Source organism: Callithrix jacchus, chromosome 10 (genome assembly GCF_049354715.1).
Source record: "Callithrix jacchus isolate 240 chromosome 10, calJac240_pri, whole genome shotgun sequence".
In the NCBI taxonomy this organism is placed as follows: Eukaryota; Metazoa; Chordata; class Mammalia; order Primates; family Cebidae; genus Callithrix; species Callithrix jacchus.
In genome coordinates this window covers 22,538,052-22,551,836 of record NC_133511.1, presented here as the reverse complement: position 1 = coordinate 22,551,836, position 13,785 = coordinate 22,538,052, and the positions used below count along the sequence as shown (strand labels likewise).

Below are 13,785 nucleotides of genomic sequence, written 5' to 3'. Positions count from 1 at the left end.
TGATAAGAACTCAGTCACGATCATTACTTATATTCAGCAGTATCGCTTGAAACACACTTAAAATGCAATCTAGCAGGTAACCTTTAGCTGTTGTGCTCTTTGATGCCATTTGTCTTCAGGATCGATGGCAGCATTTTCAATTTCCTTGGCATTCTGAATAGATGTCTTTTCTGTTGCTTTGACGGGGTAGGAGATCTAGGTAGGTAAAACACATACAGCATGTTAACTGGATTCATTTTAGTCTTAGAGCCATGGGGCTCAAGTCTGTGCACTCTAGAAAACGGTCCTGCTGGGCTAGGTTTTACTTTCAGTTAATTTCAAGGATTCATCTCATCAGTCCTCAGGGACCTGGATTGTTCCCAAGCAGAATGGGAATAAATAATGTTTTCTCCGTCAGGCAGGAAGAGAAAACTGGTGCTTTAAGGTTAAACTATTACTTACTTTACATGCTCAATACATACTCAGGGGACCCAATTTTAGAATAGTTATCTGAACTGGATGCAGCAAGTAAGGTTTAATCATGCCATTAGAAACACCATGAAATAACACTATATTCCAAGATGAGTCCAACAATGTTTTCTACGCATGGAATGCTCACAGTATGCCAGCATCTGTCCTAGGCCCTTACCATACAATGTTCTCGGGTAATCCTCACAACAACCTTATTAGCTATGCATATGTTATTACCCCCTTTCTGCAGATAAGAAAACAAAGATACAGAGAGGTTAAGTAATTTGCCCAAGATCAACAGCTAGTAAGTAGAAGAGCTGGGTAGTCTATCTCCAGAGCCTGCACATGTAACTATTTTGCTAACTCACTTATTAGAAAGTGAGTTATCCTAGACCTGCACAATTAGTAGTTTTGGTACTCAGATAATTTGAATAATGGAAGGTCAGTAGTTCTCAACTTTAGTTAGATATTAGAAAAACCGAGGTAATTAAAAAAAAATACAAATGCCCTGATCCCACCTCAAATCCATTAAATCATAAGCTCTGGGGATGGCCCCAGATATCAATATATTTTTAAAATTTCCTATCTACTATTCAAATGAATAATTTAAGAAAGCCCTCTAGGTGGGTCTAATCTGCAATCAAGTTTGGGAACCATGAATGCAGGCAGCTACACAGGATTTAGGTCCCTAAATTATTTAAAAGCCCTTCATTGCCTCCATTAGTTACCTGTTTTAAATCACAAAATTAGTGTCTGGCTATGTGGCATTCTAGCCATCAGGATATGGCAGGAAGCAAACGTAAAGTTACGCATCCTTAATGCTGGAAAAGATTCTGGAGATAATCCAGTTCAACCTCAGGTACAACCACACCATCCCTGGTAGATGTTTACTCGCTCTCTGCCTAAATTCATTCATCTCCTGGCAAGACTTACCTGTTTGTCAGTATTAGTATATGTTTAAACATCTTCTATGAGTTGATGAAGAAAAAGGAAATCTGTTTCATGCATGATGAACATATTGCTCCCAAACTGAGCAACCTAAATGCCAGAAAGCTCTTCCTTATACGAGCAGATATATGTCTTTCTTATTTTCTATCCCTCTGCCCTCTGGAATAACACAGAACAGGCTCATCCCTTCTTCAGACAAGAGCTCTCCATGGGTAGAAGCTGACTCTGGTCTCCCATGAGCCTGCTCTTATTGAGAGGACCTGTCTCATCCTCCTGTGCTGCATTACCCAGGTCAGCCTCCTTCTGCCTACTCTTTGCTCCACTGCCTGTAAGTGTTGTCTCTCCCTTCTGAACTGACGTAATTAGTTTTAAAATTTAGATTCATACTTTACATGCGTCTTATTACATTTCCTCTGGTGGGCTGTGTAGTCAAGAAGCAGCAAGGTGTACAAATAGAAAGAACTTGGGTTTTGGGATCTGTCCTGTCTGTGTTCAGACCCCCCCTCTGCTGTTTACTTTGACTTCGACTTGTATTCAATACAGAAAGAGGTAAAACGTGTTAAATATTTGATAATGAAGATACCTTCATTCCTTACCACTCAATATGGCTTCCCTGAGACAAACACAACATTTTGTTTCTTTTATTTTGGGTGTAACCTTATTTCTACCTGAACTATCTCTATTAACTCTACTAAAGTCACTATCACAATTGCGGTACTTACATAGATAGAGACAGATAGGGCAGATAGATGGGGTGAAAATTTAAATACTTAAAGGTTGGTCTGAAAGTGGGAAAAGATGGAAAATTTTAAATATTTTTGTGCTTGAATTTTCATTCATAAAACATGACACAAAAGTGGACTGACTATTTGATCATGGAATTCTTCTGATTACAAATGGAAGTAACCCCCAGGTTTTGAATGATTGACCTACACTGCAAATGGAAAACTTCACATCATGAAACAGTTCAACTTGTGCTGAAATGAAAAGCTTAGAACTATAAATGCTGCTGCTCAAAGTCAGGAACTATTTCTCATATTTCTTTCTTTCTCTCTCCCTCTTTCTTTCTTTCCTTTTCTTTTTCTTTCTCTCTCTCTCTCTCTTTCTTTTTTGACCAGGTCTTGCTCTGTGGCTCAGGCTGCAGTGCAGTGGCATGATCTTGGCTCACTGCAACCTCTGCCTCCTGGGCTCAAGTGATTCTCCTGCCTCAGCCTCCCAAGTTGCTGGGACTACAGGCATGTGCCACCATGCCCAGCTAATTTTTGTATTTTTAGTAGAGACAGGGTTTCACCATTTTGCCCAGGTTGGTCTCAAACTAATGGACTCAAGTGATCGGCCTGCCTTGGCCTCCCAAAGCGCTGGGATTACAGGCGTAAGCCACTATACCCGCTATTTCTCATATTTCTCCCTCAGTCCCTCTCACAATGCTAGTTCAAGATAAAACATCAGTTCATTATAAAAGGATTAGATTTCACAACTTTTCTCAACATTATAGCAAAGGTTTCAATCCGATATGACCATGATGTTCGACAGAAACACAACTCATTTAAAAGAAAAATCTGATGTGGCATGTTGGGTGAAGAAATAAGAAAAATAAAAAACAAAAATAAAAGAAAAATCAACTCTGTCCTAGAAGAGAAATGAAGGTCAAGAGTAAAAAAACCTAACTCAGCGGACTTAGCAGGCAAGGAAATAATCCTTTTCAAACCTCAAAGTGGGGATGACTCAGACCAACTGTCATGCGGAGCCTGGGAAAAAAAGAAGTTGAACTCTTTCATAGATCTGCCATGAGGATGCTGATTCCCTGACTTTTGTGAATGACTAAGAAATAAAGGGGACTTAGTTTAGTTAATTCAGGTCTGTTGATATTGTTTGATTGACAATGATGGAATATCTTATATGGCACTGGTGAAAAGTTTACAATTAAAAACACAGTGTCCCATGCTTCCTCTTCCATAGAATGTAGGATATACACTATTTCCCTCCACAGGCTGCTTTGGTAGAACTCAGTGGCTGAATCACCCCAGTGAGATCCCTGGGTAAATAAAGCATACTTCTACATTATCTCTTTGAAAGTGGAATGGGACACAACCTCTGCCAGCTATTTTTTTTTTTTTTTTTGTGAACCATTCTATTAATACCAATCAAATTGAGAAAATGATCAAATGAAATTGCATTTTGAGCATCATAAGCTGTGTAATGTCTATTCTGTTAAATTGGGGCCTATAATTGCTTCTCTACTGAAAAGATACAACAAAGACAGCAATCATGGCTTGTCATTATCCCGGACTAGAAAACCGGCCTTTGCAGGGAGGACTTCAAAGGCTTGTGGTTCTCGAATTGCATTTGGCTGCTATTGTTGAAGCGCAGGCAATCTTGATGAGGTGTTTACACTGAGGTAAGGCGCAGAGCAGAGCGGCTGAGTGCCTGGGTCTAGAGCCATTAAAAAATTGTACATTATGTTCCTTGCTTTGAAGTGAGGGTTTGTAGGTAGGAAAGCAACTCAGATTGAGTACAGCTGAGCTAGATTGGGCTGCTACTTCTTGCTCAAAGAAACTCATCAGGTTCTTAGAGAATCAGACAGCACTACAAAAAACAAAGTTGATGCTTTACCAAGAGCTGTGAGCCAGTGAATCCATGTAAACACACACGGAAACATGTTTAAATAAGGATGTTACTGTTAAGTTCTGCAATCACGGGAGGTTTTGCCTCTTTTTTCCTTTATATTCTGTTTTAACTACTGACCTTATGTTTAGATGTTGTGGGGAGTCCCATATAAATTTACTGGGTTCTTTGTTACTCTCTTTCTTTGATAGTATTGACAACTAGCACATATCCAAATTAAATAGAGTTGATTTTTTTAATGTAGTATTTGCTTACCATAATTCCAACGGCTATTATTCAATCCCTTGCTTCCAGGCATAATACTGGATTCAGTGAGCATTTGTCCATTAACTTGGCTAAGGAGTGATCTGAAGTATTTACTTCTCTATCCTATTTCTAATATACCTTGTTGTGTGTCTATTCACACCTGCTCACGCCAGCACTGCTGCCGCTTATGTTTATACATAGCCAGCAAAAGAGGCAGAGGTGCGGTGATAGAAATCGTCTGCCAGTCTGCCATTGTGAGGCTGCAACCCCGATATTTAGCACGGCGGTTTCAATTATCCAACGGTTTGTATTATTCAGCTGTTTAGAGGCAAAAGACATGAAATATTTTGGCTCTGCTGTTGGCCATATTCTCCATTCCTATAGATAACTTCATAATGTATTTAGCATGCACATGCTCAGTGAGAATTGGATGACACTGAAACTTTTTTTTTCAGATGGGGTTTCGCCATGTTAGCCAGGCTGGTTTTAACTCCTGACCTCAGGTATCCACCCACCTCAGCCTCCCACAGTACTGGGATTACAGATGTGAGCCACCATGCCTGGCCATGAAACCTTTGAATATATTTTTTTCTACATTCATTTTCAGTATAAGATACTGGAACTTTTAAAACCCCCAAGCTAATGGTCAGTCACCTACTTAAAAACCCTTCAATACTTTCCCATTACCCTCAGTCTTCAAGTGGCCTGTCTACTGTTCCTGTCTACTTCTTCAGCGTGGCCCCTTGTTCTCTTCCTGTTGTACCTTTCAGTTGTTTTGTTGATGCGCCAGGGGCACGACTGTCTCTAGGTCTTTGCATAGGCCATTCGTTGCCTGGAAATTCACTTATTTAGGGAATTTTTTGCGCCTTTCACTTACTCCTTTTTTTTTTTTTTTTTTTTGAGACAGAGTCTCTTTCTGCTGCCCAGGCTGGAGTGCAGTAGGACAAACGATCCTGGCTCACTGCAACCTTCGCCTCCCAGGTTTAAGTGATTCTCCTGCCTCAGCCTATCAAGTAGGAAGGATTACAGGTGTGCACCACCATGCCCAACTACTTTTTGTATTTTTAGTAGAGGCAAGGTTTCACCATGTTACCCAGGCTGGTCCCGAACTCTTGATCTCAAGTGATCCACCCACCTGAGCCTCCCAGAGTGCTGGGATTATAGATGTGAGCCACCACACCTGGCCCACTTCACTTATTCTGACCCATCTCATTCACTGTACAGCCTTGGCTGAACTATAACTTCTTCCAGGAAGCTTTCCCTGCCACCCTAGAGGTGGCTACAATAGCTGCATTTGAGTGCATGGCCTTAGTACTCTGTACTTTCCTTTTGTAACAAGTATCACCCTGGTAATTGTTTCCCCGGCCCCTGCCCCGCCCATCTGGACTGTAAATTCTAGGAAGGCAGGAAAAAGGAGGGACCATGTGCAGGGCTGCCTTGCTGTATAGCTCTAGGGGTACTACTTACCTGTGCTATGCTCTGGATGTGTCTGGCATCTAGATGGTCAATAAATACGATAGCATGAAAATATCAATCTAGGTTGCTCACTGAACTTGCATTTGTATCAGAATACATAAAGTCTACTTGGTTATCTGGTTAGATGTGTGGTTTATTTATTTATTTATTTATTTATTTATTTATTTTATTTATTTTTTTGAGATGGAGTTTTGCTCTTGTTACCCAGGCTGGAGTGCAATGGCGCGATCTTGGCTCACCGCAACCTCCGCCTCCTGGGTTTAGGCAATTCTCCTGCCTCAGCCTCCTGAGTAGCTGGGATTACAGGCACATGCCACCATGCCCAGCTAATTTTTTGTATTTTTAGTAGAGATGGGGTTTCACCATGTTGACCAGGACGGTCTCGATCTGTTGACCTCGTGATCCACCCGCCTCGGCCTCCCAAAGTGCTGGGATGACAGGCTTGAGCCACCGCGCCCGGCCAGTTTATTTTAAAGCCAGGTAGCTGGCTGTTGACAAACTAGGGTGGAAACTAGAGCTTCATCTTCCATTCCACTCTGTCTTGTTCACAGCTTCAGGCCCTGAAATTTGCTTTTGCTATTCCCTCTTCCAGAAATCCTCTTTCTCCAAATATTTGCATGCGTGCCCTCTCACCTCCTCCATGTCTTTTTCAGGGAGACCCTGCCTCATGGCCCATTTAAAATTGTGATTTCCCACCAACTCAGCAATCCTTACCAGTTCTGCCCAGCTTTATTTCTCTTCTTACCTCCTTAAAATATAGAACTTATCATGCACTAATGCACTAATTTATCTATTTAGCCTGTTGTCCATCTCCTTCCTCATGAGGCCTGGGATTATTGTCTGTTTTTGCTCAGGGAAGTATCCCAAGCACCTATGACAATGTCTGACACATAATCAGCTCTCAATAAATATATGGTAGGCCGGATGCAATGGCTCACACATGTAATCCCAGCTCTTTGAGAGGCTGAGGTGGGCAGATCACTTGAAACCAGGAGTTCAAGACCAGCTTGGCCAATATGGCAAAGCCCTGTCTCTACTAAAAATACAAATATTAGCTACGTGTGGTGGCTCATGCCTGTAATCCCAGCTACTTGGGATACTGAGGCATGAGAGCCATTTGGAGCCAGGAGGCAGAGGTTGCAGTGAGCTGAGATGGCGCCTCTGCACTCCAACCTGGGTGACAAAGTGAGACTGTGTCTCCAAGGTAAATAAATAAATAAATATATGCTAAATGAATAATGTAATTGGCCATTTTCAAGAATGTGAAAGAGATTTTTAGGAACATCTCATACAACTTACAGGAAGGTTGATTATCCAGCAATCTAAACTCTCCATAACAAACTAAGAATATGTAAGTGTGACCTCTAAATGGTCATATTAGAGATTTTTACAAAATCATTTGCCACAAAGCTCACACATTGCACTGAAATTGCTCCATTACTACAATCCTTCAATGAATTCACATGACTTAGAGGAAAGCCTAACACTTTAGCACAGTGGTTTTAAAATCTGAGCATGTATCAAAATCACTTGGATTGTTCTCAAGCACAGATTGCTGGACCTCACCCCAGCGTTTCTGACTCAGGAGGTCTGGGTTGGAGCCCAAGAATTTGTACTTGTATTAAGTTCCCAGGTGATGCTGGTGCTTAAAATGACATACAAGGGCCTGCATGAAAGGCACCTGCCAATTTCTCTAACCTAAATACCCATATTCTCATCTCACAATCTAGCCACATACACCTACAGCACTATCCACCTTATCCTTAACTCACTGGATTAAGTGACATTCTCTAGTCTTGACATATCCTGAGGCCATGGCTAAATGCTTACGGCTGCTAGGTTCTCTCTAGTACAGCCTTGGTACTTCTACTTCCACCTGTTGAGTTGTATGTTTATCTAGAGTCTTTTACATTTGTTCCCAAACCCATTTATTCCTATTGTACCTGTTGTTAAAATTATGAAATTTATTTAAAGATTAGATAATCTGTCTGGGTGCAGTGGCTCATGCCTGTAATCCCAGCACTTTGGGAAGCCAAGGGAGGCAGATCATGAGGTCAAGAGATTGAGATCATCTGGCCAACATGGTGAAACCCTGTCTTTACTAAAGATACAAATAAATTAGTTGGGCATGGTGGTGTGCACCTGTAGTCTCAGCTACTCAGGAGGCTGAGGTAGGAGAATTGCTTGAACCCAGGAGGTGGAGGTTGCAGTGAGCCAAGATCTCGCCACTGCTCTCCAGCCTGGTGACAGAGTGAGACTCCGCCTCAAAAAAAAAAAAAAATTTAGATTATCTGAAGAAATCTGAGAATGAATAGAGAGGTGTTATATTCATGAAAACAAAGTTAAATGATTTAGAATGACCCAATAAAAGCAAACTGCAAAATAACATGTGTGGGAAAAACTGTAAAAGATTAGGGGAAACATTCACAAAAACCCAGCGATTATGGCCAGGTGCAGTACCTTGTGCCGGTAATTTCAGCCCTTTGGGAGGCCGAGGTGGGAGTATCACTTGAGGCCAGGAGTTTGAGACCAGCCTGACAAAACTCTGCCTCTACTGAAAATACAAAAATTAGCTGGGCGTCGTGGCAGGCGCCTGTAATCCCAGCTACTTGGTGGCTGAGGCATGAAAATTGCTTGAACCTGGGAGATGGAGGCTGCAGTGAGCCGAGATGGCGGCTCTGCACTCCAGCCTGGGTGACAGAGGAAGACGACATCTCAAAAAAACAGACAAACAAAGAAACAAACCTAGAAATCATGTCCTTAAATTGTTTCTAAAGGATTTTTAAATTTGTACTTTTCTATCAAGAAATCAAAACTACAAATCATAGACGCTGTCAAACTGATGCAAGAAAACAATGAAACTCCAAACAATAGAATCTGCACTGGTAGAAAAGACCTGGGCCTCTTGGAAGAACAAACAAAAAACTGGTGAATCAATGTATATTTATAAACTTTAAGTGAAAGTCAAATAATTATGAAATATAGTTATCATTTTTCATATCTGCTTTAACCAACATAAAAACACGATTTTATTGATATATAATGTTTGTACATATTTATGGGGTGCATGTGATATTTTGTTACTTATACAGAATGTGTAATGAACAAGTCAGGGTATTTGGGGTGTCTATCACCTCGAGTATTTATCATTTCTTTGTGTGCTCTCTGCTAACCACTTTGAAATATACAACACATTTTTACTAACTACAGCCACCCTAACCTTGCTGTGGAACATTAGAATTTATTCGTTCTATCTAACTGTGTGTTTGTACCAATTCACCAACCTCTCTGCATCTTCCTTACCTCCCAGAGCCTTCTCAGCCTCTGGTAACTATCATTCTACCTTTTACCTACATGAGATCTTTGATTTAACTGACTACCAGTTCCTGACCAGCAGTATAGAGGTTCCTTCTGTACTGACAGTTTTCTACTTAAAAAGAGTTCTTTCATGACTTCATGCCATTGCCCCTGCCCCCACTGCCTGCAGTGCCTTTACTACCCACTTCCACCTAACTTCGTTTTTTTAGCTCTAGATGCTGTGGCTCACCCCTGTAATTCCAGCACTTTGGGAGGCTTAGACAGGCAGATCACTTGAGGTCAGGAGTTCAAGACCAGCCTGGCCAACGTGGTGAAACTCCTGTCTATACTAAATATACAAAAATTAGCCAGGCATGGTGGCAGGCACCTGTAATCACAGCTACTTGGGAGGCTGAGGGAAGAGAATTGCTTGATCCCAGGAGGCAGAGATTGCAGTGAGCCGAGATCATGCCACTGCACTCCAGCCTGGGTGACAGAGTGAGACTCTGTCTCAAAAAATAAACAACCATAAATAAAAACAAAAAATACCCTTATTCATTTTAAAGAATCAGTTCCATGATTGCCTCTTGTGTGAAGCCCTCTCTGACTTCCCGGAACACTTAGGCACCTTTCTTCCAGGTTCTTTGGGACCTTATCTGATACTAGCACAGCAGTTTTCACTTGGTATTGACTGTTTACATGTCTGCTTCCCATTTGGCCGTAAGCTCCTTAAGAGCAGATACAGAGAGCAGCAGAAAATGATCGTGGACTCATCGCAGTCTGGGTCATTTAACGAAGAGGCAAAGAAGCGATCACATTGCCACAGCTTCCTACTTTACTACAGAATGGTGCAATGTGACCTGTGTAGGGCAGCATAGAATTATTAGGTACACTAGGTACATTTTGAAAACTATCCCCAAAAATGATAAAAATGATAGACATTTATGTCAAATTTCTGGTTTTCAAAGGGGCATGCTTCAGTTATGTGGAAATTTTTTTTCTTATGGATTCCTCTTCAATAATGTCAAATTAATGAAGTGTCACTCTATAGATCATACAAATTGGTAGTTTAAGCAGCTAAGTGCTGAACAGTGCACACAAGAAAGAGGCCTTAAAAATGGCTTGTATTGAAAAAAATCATAAAGTTCAATTGAAATTATGCTGTCATAAGTAAGTGCTCTTGTGGTAATAGCGGAGGGCAAAATAAGAAGATTTATCAATCGATGAACATCTACAGAGTTCCTACTCTGTAGAAGAATAATTTTTACAAGTGTAATAGGATAGTTAGGACTCAAAAGCACCACCAATCTGGTAGAATCCTACAAGAAAAGAATTCTATGTTTCTAGCCAAATATAATTATAAAAAGATGACCACAACTTAAAGGCAAAGCTTACTCTTATAGACAACCAAAAGTTTCAATAAATTTAAAACTATGAAAAAAAGCAATATATCCTTTAGCTGGTGGTGTTACACAGTAGGAGATTGACTGTAAATTTTTTTTTTTGAAATGGAGTCTTGTTCTGTCGCCCAGGCTGGAGTGCAATGGCACGACCTCGGCTCACTGCAACCTCTGCCTCCTGGTTTCAAGGGATTCTCCTCCTTCAGCCTCCCGAGTAGCTGGGACTACAGGCACCTGTCATCACACCCAGTTAATTTTTGTATTTTTAGTAGAGATGGGGTTTCACCATATTGGCCAGGCTGGTCTCAAACTTGTGCTGTTAAATACTGGAATTTGAAGTCAAAAGACCACTCCCAACCCATAACTTTAAACCAAATATTTAATAATAAATGTAACTTATATTTATATAGGGCTATAAGATTATAAAAAGCTTTCACATAGCATATCTCATTTGATCATCTCAACAATCCTGAGTCTGGGGTATAAGGCAAACATTTGTAATTTTACTTTAATGAGCAAGAATAAGACTCAGTAAGATTATGATTTGCCAAAATAATAAATGGTTCCAAATGGGACTCAAATCAGGTCTTTTGACTTCAAACTCCAGTGTTTAAGAGCACAAGTTCATGTTAATCCCCCTCTGCTTTTTTTTTTCATTTTGAAAGCAATGACATTTTGGATCAGAGAATAAGTATTTAAAAATTACATTTTGGCAGGGTGCAGTGGCTCACGCCTGTAATCTCAGCACTTTGGGAGGCTGAGGCGGGCAGATCATGAGGTCAGGAGATGGAGTCCATCCTGGCCAATATGGTAAAACCCCTTCTCCAGTAACCCCTTCACCTTGGCCTCCTAAAGTGCTGGTATTACATGTGTGAGCCCCCACACCCAGCCATAAACTGTGAATATTTGAAACAGTATCTGAGACCACATGCAATTGTTAAATACTGTCAACTAGTTGCATACAGGATTGTAGGGTTCTATAATCCCTAGGAGAGTGTTTGATTGACTGGGGACCCTCGGGAGACAGCATGGCAAGTGTGAGGTGTGCCTGGATAGGCCCCTTTTGTAGACAGTCTTCTGAGAGTCTCACCATCCAATGGCCTACTAAGGCATGTAAACATTATTGTTTTGGCTACACTTTGTCTTTACTCTGTCTGAAGTAATAACTCTTTCATTTTGAGGCACTGCAGCCTGAGGAAAAGAGAAAGTTGATTAAAAGGGCCTCTTTCCTGAGTGGAATCTTCTCCCATGGGTAAAGAATGCCTAATGATAATAATAGCTTCCCTTCTCTGGGTGTCCGCCCTGAGTCGGTAGCTTTGCATACATTCTTCAAATAGCCCTCCCAGGCGGAAATTGACCCCATATATAGATGAGGAAGGTAAGGTTTATTTTTATTTATTTTTAAGTTTTACTTGTTTTCTCTTCTTCGGAGACAGGGTCTTACTCTGTTACCCAGGATGGAGTGCAGTGGCAAGATCCGCTCACTGCAGCCTGGGCCTCCCGGCTCAAGCGATCCTTCTGCCTCAGCCTCCGGAGTAGCTGGACTATAGCTGTGCCCCATCACAGCCAGCTAAGTTTTGTATTTTTTGGTGGAGATGGGCTATACTGAAGAGCCAGGATTTCATCTTTGATTGTTTGACTCTCAAATCAGTATTTTGTTTGGGTGTTATTTTCCACAGTATTTTGTTGTTCCGTAGCAAGAATGGTGCTACCAAGGATGGGGGAAACCAAAGCTCCTCCTCTGGATCTTGCAGGCTTTTCTCTTTCTCACCCATTTGCATCTCCACTCGAATGATACGTCCTCAGAGAGACATTTTCTAAGCACCTGCCTGGACATCGTAGTTTATTTTTTTATTTTATTTTTATTTTTTTGAGAGGGAGCCTCACCGTCACCTAGGCTGGAGTGCAGTGGCAAGAGGTGCACTGCAACCTCTGCCTCCCAGGTTCAAGTGATTCTCCTGTCCCAGCTTCCTGAGTAGGTGTGATTACAGGTACACACCAGGACCCCCAGCTAGGTTTTGCATTTTTAGTATAGACAAGGTTTCATCATGTTGGCCAGGCTGGTCTTGAACTCCTGACCTCAGGTGATCCACCTGCCCCAGCCTCCCAAGGTGCTGGGACTACAGGCATGAGCCATCACCCCAGATCCCCAGCTTACTTATTAATGTCATTATTTTATTAAATAAAGGACTTTATTCCCTCTCACTACTTTCTTAAATACAGTTTATTCTGTTTCTTTTGAAGTATTATCAGTATCTAAAATCATTTTGTTACATTGTTCTTTGTCGTATGACTGGAATGTAAACTCCTTCAAGATGTCTGCTCTGCCTGTCTTGTTTTCTGTTACACCCGAGCATTGAGAAGAGTACCAAATATTTAATACATATTTGGTGCTCAATAAATATTTGTTGGCTAACTGACCTGCTGTCTCAGCAACAGCCACAAAGATGCGTTCATCGAAGATAGGAATGTGAATTGTTTGTGCCTTTATATTTTCTTGACTATAGTCCATTCAGTAACTATATCACTGTAAACTATCTGTAATTTCTTTCTAAGAAGTCGAATAACAACTATAAAGCATTTCTAACTCTCTTCTGAACCCACACTAAATTTCACCTTTCAGCCTTTAACATTAGAATCAAGATAGAAAGGTAGTTCATTTGTCAAAACACAGTTTCCTTTAACGGTGGATTACACATGGACTCAAAGTAGAATGAGTTTCAGACAAATACTTTAGGCTAGTGAACAAAATCATGAATAAAAGTAGGAACTGGTTATTCACAGCAAAGTTACTGCCTGACCGTGATACTTAGGTGCCCTCTAGTGTGTGTTGGCTTTTCCATCGGTTCCTTGCTTCACACATCATGTGATTAAAATTTTGTCATGTATTCAAAGGTGATTTTTCCACTGTATTTTAATGTACAATCAGCAGATCTATGCAAAATGACAAAAAGACTGCAGAACAATTGACTTTAAAAATCAATAGTTCTATCTTAAGCCATTAATTACAAGCATAAAATGCAATTTAGGGGGTGAGCAATCGGGGGTGTGAAGTTATATGGGTTACTACAAAATTTATATTACAAATGTCTCCTTCTATTTTTGTTGCTATTTTTCCATTTTAATTTTTCAAAGGTAATACATAAGCATGGTTCGAAATTAAGATATTTGAAAAGGTACACAGTACAAAGTTCTGCTCCCATTCCCCCCCACCCCTTACAATTAGCTACTTTTATCACCTTCCACAATTTCTTATGAATGCCATGCAAATACAGTATGTATTTTTATTCCCCTATTTTTTTTTTTTTTTTGAGACAAAGTCTCACTCTGTCACCCAGGCTGA

General features: G+C 40.7%; 1 protein-coding gene across 7 annotated transcripts in view; it reads right to left on the bottom strand.

Annotated features, from left to right (window-relative positions):
• Positions 1-13,785, bottom strand: part of JHY (junctional cadherin complex regulator) — a 73,430-nt gene that overhangs the window by 30,300 nt on the left and 29,345 nt on the right. For 6 of the 7 annotated variants that reach the window (XM_035264904.3, XM_009007011.5, XM_035264906.3 and 3 more), the window contains one exon: positions 82-195. The exons of the other annotated variant lie outside the window; for it this stretch is intronic. In XM_035264904.3, the coding sequence (XP_035120795.3) occupies positions 82-195 (114 nt within the window). The remainder of the gene's footprint in view (positions 1-81; positions 196-13,785) is intronic. 7 annotated transcript variants of the gene reach the window in all.